Here is an 8216-nt window from a genome sequence, read left to right on the forward strand (position 1 = left end):
AGATGTGCATCATCATGCCTGGCTCCTATATCCAGGTTTTTAACATATATTTCTGCAGATTTTTTCCTAAGTTTTTAACACATGCAAGTCTGTACATTTATAAATAAATAAGCTAATTACATATGGATTTTTTTTCCTAAGTTTTTATCACATGCAAGTCTGTACATTTTTAAATAAATAAGCTAATTACATATGGATTTGTGATCTTTTTTTTCATTTAAGAACTTAAGCATCTTTTCATATCAGTATATACTTACTCTATTCTTTAAAAAACTGCACAGTACTCTATTACACGGTTGTATCATGTTTTTTAGGCATATGCATACTTCTCCAAGGAACACCCTTAAAATATATGACACAGTTATTAGTAGGTTTTTTCTTTTTCTTTTCCTTTTTCAAGATAGGGTCTTGCTATGTTGCCCCGGCTGGTCTTAAACTCATGGGCTCAAGTTATCCTGCCTCAGCCTCCAGAGTGCTGTGCCACTGGTCTGGCCAGTTATCAGTATCTTTACAGGAAAATGTTCTACGTTGGGCTGAAGCACGTGGCATTTTTATCTGAAGAGATATCAAATCGCCCTTTAAACAGCGTGGGTTGCGCTGAGACCTGGCAGCAGAGCGTTCGTCTGCCTGCAGGAGGCCCTGGCTTCAGTGCTCAGCACCGGGGCTGAGGTACAAGACAGACAGCCACTGTCCTGGAAGACGCGCTGGTGTCTCTAAACGCTCCTGAAAAGCCAGTGAGCTGGGGATTTAGCTCAGCGGCATAGCACCTGCCTGGCAAGCGCAAGGTCGTCGTGAGTTCGGTTCCCGGTACTGGAAAACCCCCCGACTAAGAAAAGAAAAAAAAAAGAAAAGCCAGTGAGAGAATGAGACTAGCACGCTGGTCTGTGATTACTCTCTATAGAAAGTGACCTTACTATGCCTTTGTACTTAACTCTTTAACTCTGTAAAAAACATTCTGATGAAACAGATCCGAAGTCTCCACTATGGCTATGTAAAAATACTGCTAGGCAAGGCTCAGTGGTGCACACCCAGAATCTCAGCTACTCCACAGGCTGAGGCAGGAGGATCTCAAGTTTGAAACCACCCTGAGCAACTGAGCAACTCAGTGAGACCCTGCCTCAAACTAAAAGTGCTCTGAGGTGCGGCGCTGCTGAGCACCTTCTGGGGCCTGGTCCCATCCACAGCACCACAAACCAGGCCAAACCATAACTACACAGTGCGCCTGGCGTGGTCACCTGCAGGTGCTCCTCGGGCACCGCCACGGGGCCACACTTGGTCTGCGCCGCACACTCCCCCGTGCAGTAGCGGTGAGGGTCGTTTTCCTTCCGCAGGTACTGGTTTGTGGCACACTGTCTGGTTTGTTTGTACGCCAAGTTCGATTGCAAAAGAAAGAGAAGAACAGTCCACGTTAGTTAGACCACAGTAATAGACTAAGAGCTGCAGAGTTACTTCACTGACAGTGGTTACTATTTCAGCCAGGCGATTACACTGAGAAAGGAATTTAGTTGTATGGGGAATCCTCCTGCACTGGGTTTTCCCACACAAATACGTGTGTGTGTGTGTGTGTGTGTGTGTGTGTGTGTGTGTGTGTGTGGTACTGGGGATTGAACTCAGGGCCTTGTGCATGCTAGGCAAGCATTCCACCACAGAGCTACATCCCCTGTCCTGTGTGTTTTGAGTCAGGGTCTCACTGTGTAGTGCAGCCTGGCCTCAAACTTGTAGTGATCCCCCTGCTTCAGCCTCCTGAGTGCTGGGATTATAGGTGTGCACCACCACGCCCATCCCACATGCTTCATAAAGCCAACAGTGTAGCATGTAAAGGAGGGAGGAAGGGTGTGGAGGAACAGAGGCCGACACCAGCAAGAAGGTCCACTAGACCGTGCACAGTGGAAATCAGAGGCAGCAGGATGACGGCCGGTGCTTTTCCTTCCTTTCTGGAAGCGTGCTGCAGCCCGGTCTCTCAGGGTAAACAGCACGACGTCCTAGTACAGAGCACACAGTGTGCAGGGGCCGCATGGCTGCAGAGAGCTCGGGGCTGCAGGCAACACACCCCCACCTACCTGCTGAGCAGGATCGTGCCAGCCGGCCTGCGGACCTGGAACGTCTTCTCTAAGTAGGAAATCGCTTGTGGGAAAAGCTTGTTCTAAATAAAAATTGCACACAGAAACCCAGTCAAAAAGACCGTCAGAGATCAATTGTGTTTACACGAGTAGCAGCCATACGAAGGCCTGAGGACGAGGAAGCAAAGCTCCCGGCTTGAGGACACGGCAGTCAGCGGCGCACGGGGGCAGAGGCAAAGGGCGGCAGGGGGAACCCTCATTTTTAGCTGAGCTTGGGTTGAGAGCAGACCGAAAATCTCTTCCAGGCTCACATTTCCATAGGAAGTGGGAGACAGCAATCTCAACTATCGCCGGGCATGGGGGCCCACACCTGAAATTACAGCACTCAGGAGGCTGAGGCAGGGAGGCTGAGGTGTTTAAGGCCACCCTGGGCTACACACTGAGTTCAAGGCCAGCCTGAACTACATAGCAAGACTCTATCTCAAAAAAAAAAAAAAAAAAAAGAAATCTCAAGTATTCATCTACATTGCTTCAAATCTGAGGCTGATTTAGGTTCCAGCATTAAAGTGGTCAACATTAAGGTAATCCTAATCCTATGTTTAAGATTATCCAACTCCTGCAGCCTGTGTCCCCACCCCAGTGAGACCTAGCTTCATGTACAAACCCCAGAGTTAAAAAGAACATGCTCACACCTACATGGGTCACCGCTACACAAACCACTCAGGAGAGTCACCCAGTCAAGTCATGCATCTTCAGGAGGATGAAGATCCCTGAAGAGAATAGGGCCTCAAGTATTTCTATTTTTCTTTTGTCTTTTTTGTTTGTGGTAAGTACTGGGTTTTGAAGCCAGGGCCTTTATACAGGCCTGTATCTTCAGCCCTTTTTATTTTTTATTTTGAAGCAAGGCCTCACTAAGTCATTCAGTTGCTGGACTAGGCTCAAACTTGTAACCCTCCTGCCTCAGCCTCCTAGAGTGCTGGGATTTTTTTTTTTTTTTTTTTTTTTTTTGAGACAGGGTCTTGCTCTGTAATTCAGGCTGGCTTTGAACTCACCATGTAGCCCAGATTGACCTCAAACTCCTTATCATACTCCTGCCTCAGCCTCCCAAATGCTGGGATTATGGGTGGAGTGCTGGGATTTGAGAGTGTGCCACCACGCCTTGCTCCACGTGTTTCAAATTTTTTCCTTTTCACTGTATCCTCAGCATGGCTTGGTCCCAAAAAACTTGAGACAGCCAGTAAAAAAACGAGAAGACCGACTTAACGTCAAATTATGCAAGAAGGCAACGAATGTACTATCACATAGCAATCAGCCTTGGTGAGGTGCATCCCAGACACCCCAGGGATGCAACAAACATCCACTCTAACACCTCTGACTTGGAGCCACGTGTGAGGCCGTATCTCGGGAGCAGAGAAGCGCCCATCGCAAGTCCACACGCTGGGCTGCGTTCCTCACCTTCACGAGGTGCCTCTTCTCAGGAAGCAACCTGCAGAGGAAGACAGGGGAGGTAAGAATCGCAGCGTCCACCTGCACCCACCGCTCTGCCTGCGCCTGAGTCCAGGACTGCAGCCTGCGGGCCAGACCCGGGCTCCGGAGGCTCCCCACCCGGTGAGTCCCACAAGCTTTCCGCCGCAGCCGCTGCACACAGGGTCACTCATGTGGGTGACACGGAAGGGCACCGGCCGCTCCTAAACTCTTCATGAACTACAAGACACTCAGGATTTAGTCGCTGTCTGTTGTTTGGTCTGTTTTTTTTGAGACAGGGCCTCACGTGTAGTCCAGGCTGGCCTTGAACTCATGGCAATCCTCCTGCCTCAGCCTTCCTAGGATTGGGACTATGGACATGTGCCATGACACCTGGTGATAACATCCATTTTCTGGACCCCTTATAATACATAAAAATTAGGCTGTGTATCTCTCTGGTTACTAATGTGGGAACTTCTAAAGTCATGGTTTGTATTAGTCCCTCCTCCTCCTTCTCCTCTGTTTATTGACAGGCAACTTCTGGTGTGTGGCTGACCACATCCAAACAGAAGCACAGTTGCTCTATTTAAACTGATCACGATTCACTGCTTAATCCTTTCTCATGTACTTTAGCTTTTCAACATTAAATCATTTTCAGCTTAATTTCATTTTAAAGCTACTCTAGCCCTTTTTTAGTTCCATCTAAGGACTTTTTCTTTTCCCCGATACCAGAGATTGAACTGAGGGCCTCACGTGTGCTAGCAAGCTCTCTAACACTGAGCTTCTTACTTCTCTAGCCCTTTTTATTTTTTATTTTGAAACAGGACCTTGCTAAATTGCCCCACTGGCCTCAAATGGATGAACCTTCTGCCTCAGCCTCCCAAGTAACTGGGGTTACAGGTGTGCACCAATATGTACAGCTCTACATATGGGCTTTTTTACTTTAGGCAACAGATGAAATATCTTTAATATTTAGCCAGGCATGGTGGTGCATGCCTGTAATCCCAGCACTCGGGAGGTTGAGGCAGGAGGATCATTGAGAGTTCAAGACCGGCCTGGACTACAAAGTGAGCTCAAGGCCAGCCTGAACTGCATAGCGAGACTCTGTTTCAAAAAGACAAAAAAAAAAAAAAAAAAAAAAATATATATATATATATATATATACACACACACATATATCTTTAATATTTAAACTGGGCATGGTGGCACATGCCTATAATCTCAGAACCTGGGAGGCTGAGGCAGGAGGATCACTGTATGAGGCCAGCCTGGGCCACAGAGTGAGTTCAAGGCCAGTGTGGATATGTAGCGAGCCCATCTTAAAAAGCAAAAAAACTAAAAATCTTTGATATTTAGATTGACAACAAAAAAGATGAGAGGTAATAATGTACTTACTCCTCAATACTTTTATCATAGACAGTCTTGATTCTTAAATGGTCATCAGCTCCTCTCTTTACAACATGATTTGTCTTAAGATGAACCTTATTTATAACCTGTAAGAAGGAATAGATTTGAAGTTATTAAAGGTGAACGTATTTACTGAGGTAAAATTTACATATACTAGGGCAACCCATTCAGGATTCCTCCTGTCTCTCAGGAGCTAGTCCTCTCCCCAATCCTTATTCTCCACTTTTTTCCTCCAATAAACTTTCCTATTCTTAACCTCCATTGTTCCCTATAATTCATTCTTCGACTTTGGGGAACACAAACTTGGGGTGTCTGACATCTAGCACTTCCCCTATACCATCCTGGAGGTCCCACGAAGGAGTTTGGAGATTAAAACCAGAAAGGTAACTGGGCTAAGAAGACAGCCAACATTTTGGCCCTGGCCCTCCAAGGTCAGTGCGGACCCAGGGTATGAGGAACCTTTTCCACAGGATCCCACAGCGTCGAGGCTGCCGAACTCCAAGTGATCACGCAGATGGAACCGACCACAAAGGTGCCAGACTCCTTGTACCGGGATCCACTGGATCGACCTTGTGAAGCGAGTCCACGACTGCTAAACTGCAACGTGACTTCAGCCAAGGCCCCTTAGGTTAGCTCTCCGGAAAAGGCCCCTGACTGTGGTCTCCCCTACACTGACCCTTCTCCTTCGCTGACCCTTTTCAGCTCAAAGCAGCCAGATGGAAACTACTTCTCTCCCCTAGCCGCAGTGAGGGACAGCACCTCAGAGGTGGGACATCACAGTCAGGTAATTTAGGTAGAAACATTGTACGCAGCCATACAAGGCTGGGCCCTCAAGGAAGGCAGTGCAGAAGATAAGAATACATCAGGACTGTGGCTGGAGCCAGATCTAAGTAAGAGTAAAGTCGCAATGGCCAGATTTGAATACCTCCTAAGGGATGAATGGAGGCCTGAAATTACTGGTGTCACCCTTTTGAGATCTCCCATTACCTCAGTAGGGGAGGGCCATCCTCTCCCACCAAGACTAAAGACTAAGACTACAGATTATTGACCAAGGTTAACGATGTCACCCATACACCCTTGCCACCACCGGATCAATACGGGACAGAGTGAGCTACCTGGATGCTCAAAAGGTCGCTCACATAGCAGCAGACAGCACAAGTGTGGAAACCGCACCCTGCAGCCCGTGGACACACGAGAGCGTCTCACTGTGCGCTCACAGGCGTGGCGGGGGCGACACACACTGTTCTGAGCACCTGGGCGTCTCTGAGTGTGAAGAGTAGCAAAGAGCACCTCCTGCACGGCCGCCAGGAGCCACAGCACCTCGCCGTGACCATTCCCACAGGGGCTGCAGACTCGGACTCACTAGGACGCACGCCTGGGTCAACCCGGGAGGGTGGGAGTGGGGCGGGACACCAGGGGACAGACCCCGCTGTGCCTGCAGCGGCTCCGGGGATGGGATTTACAGACACGGACCTTAACAGACACCCAGTTCTTTAAAAATTAAAATTAACAACTGTGGAAGACTATGGGTCTCAGTGCATGAGGGGCAAACTATACGAAATCACAGATTTACTGGGTGGAAAAATACACCTCTCCAATGTAAATCATTCTTCACCCGACAGTCTGAAATGGTTCTGTCTGTGATTCCTCCCGCCTGGGTGCACAGCTCCATTGAAATTAATTGCCTCATTCCCAGTACCAAAAAACATTTTTTAAATAAATAAATACATTAATCAATTAACTGCCTAAATATCTTTTTATCTCACTGCCTAGAGCAGCCCACAGAAGGATAAGAAAGAGCTGCCTAAGCCAACACATGAAAAAATACGATGGAGTCCGGGTTGTTTTTCCTCCCCAGCTAAAAAGAAGCATGGCTTCTGAGTCTCCCAGAAGGACCCTTCACACCTGAGAAAATAACATTTAAAAACGGATACAAACAAAACCGCTTCTGACCCAACCCAACCGAGGTGAGGACACAGCAAGTAAAAGCTAACCTCCTCCAGTTACTCTCACTTCCGGCACTGTGTTCCCTTCTGCAACTACTTGACCGCTGCCCCGGTGTCACGGTCAGCTCTCCGACCCTGGCCTGCTGGTGTTATGATTCTCCATCCTGTACGCCCTCTGACACGCTAGGCCACGGCTCTGCAGGTCTGGAAGGGCGCCAGGCGCCGTCCAGTATCAGACGGCACAGGCTTGCTGACATCTCAGAAGAGTCTCTGCTAAGCTGTTGCTTCACCAATCGCTCCTTCACAGAGCAACCTGCAAGCAACGGGATGTTCTCTGCAGGAGAACAACTGCAGGAGCAGCTCTTCCAGCAGGCCCTTGAGGTTTCTCTGCAATACCCTCCTAGGATCCCAGAGTAGAGCACACACAATGAACGGTCAGCGCTAGGAGAGAATGCAGAGGTAGAGGAGAGCACTGAGTCTTCCAATCCGGATAAACCCTGAACAGTGTGCAAGGGGCAGAGCTGAAGAGGGAGGAGGAGACTGCACATCAAGCTCTCCTCGCTCCTAAGAATGAACCAGTCACTACTTGAAAAGGAGAGGGAGAGACACGCCGGCTTCCTCTCAAAGTGCGGCACCGTGCTGGACCTGTGACACAAACATTTATTTCCACATATGGGAAGGTTACGGGTGGAAATAGACACAGGGGTGAAAATAAAGATAGCGGGACAGTACGCGGAGAGCACTGTTCACCTTCCATGTCCCATCTGTGGCATCGTGTGTTTACAGTCCCCCGGGAGATTGATGGTTAGCCCCACATGAGGGAAGAAGAAACAAGTTCAGAACAGTGAGGGGACCTGAGTTAGTGAATGCTGGGCTGTGATTAGAACCCACAAAGTCTAGACTCTGGATTCTCTCCCGTTGGCTTCCCAGTCAGACTGGGTAACAGAGGGAGAGACTGAAGGTACACGGCGTGTCTGATGTTCCTTTACCTGAAGGGGATCCAATATGACACCAAGAAAGAAACATGGAGGTGCTTCTAAATAAAAAAGCTCCCAGCACTCAGGAGGATGAGGCAGGGGAATCACTGCGAATTCAAGACCAGCCTGGGCTACAAAGTGAGCTCAAGGCCAGCCTGAACTGCATAGGGAGACCCTGTCTCAAAAAGACAAAAAATTCTTGAGAAACCACTTTGAAGATACCACCATGTATTACAGCAGCCATTGATATTTTCCTACTAATCTGTCCATAACTCTGTAATGTTTGTATTGTCCCTATCCTATTTCGTAAATGGATGCATGTATATTATTATGTGTTTCCTACAACAACCATTGAGAATAGT

At 48.1% G+C, this 8216-nt stretch overlaps 1 protein-coding gene across 1 annotated transcript in view; it reads right to left on the reverse strand.

Annotated features, from left to right (window-relative positions):
• Lmln (leishmanolysin-like (metallopeptidase M8 family)) overlaps positions 1 to 8216 on the reverse strand; it is a gene marked incomplete in the record, with an annotated part of 86270 nt that overhangs the window by 49607 nt on the left and 28447 nt on the right. Inside the window, 4 exon segments of the mRNA XM_013513591.1 lie at positions 1236 to 1353; positions 2061 to 2143; positions 3516 to 3546; positions 4920 to 5017. Coding sequence (XP_013369045.1) covers positions 1236 to 1353; positions 2061 to 2143; positions 3516 to 3546; positions 4920 to 5017 — 330 coding nt within the window.

This window comes from Chinchilla lanigera, unplaced genomic scaffold (assembly GCF_000276665.1).
Source record: "Chinchilla lanigera isolate Chin_1 unplaced genomic scaffold, ChiLan1.0 scaffold00019, whole genome shotgun sequence".
NCBI classification, from domain to species: Eukaryota; Metazoa; Chordata; class Mammalia; order Rodentia; family Chinchillidae; genus Chinchilla; species Chinchilla lanigera.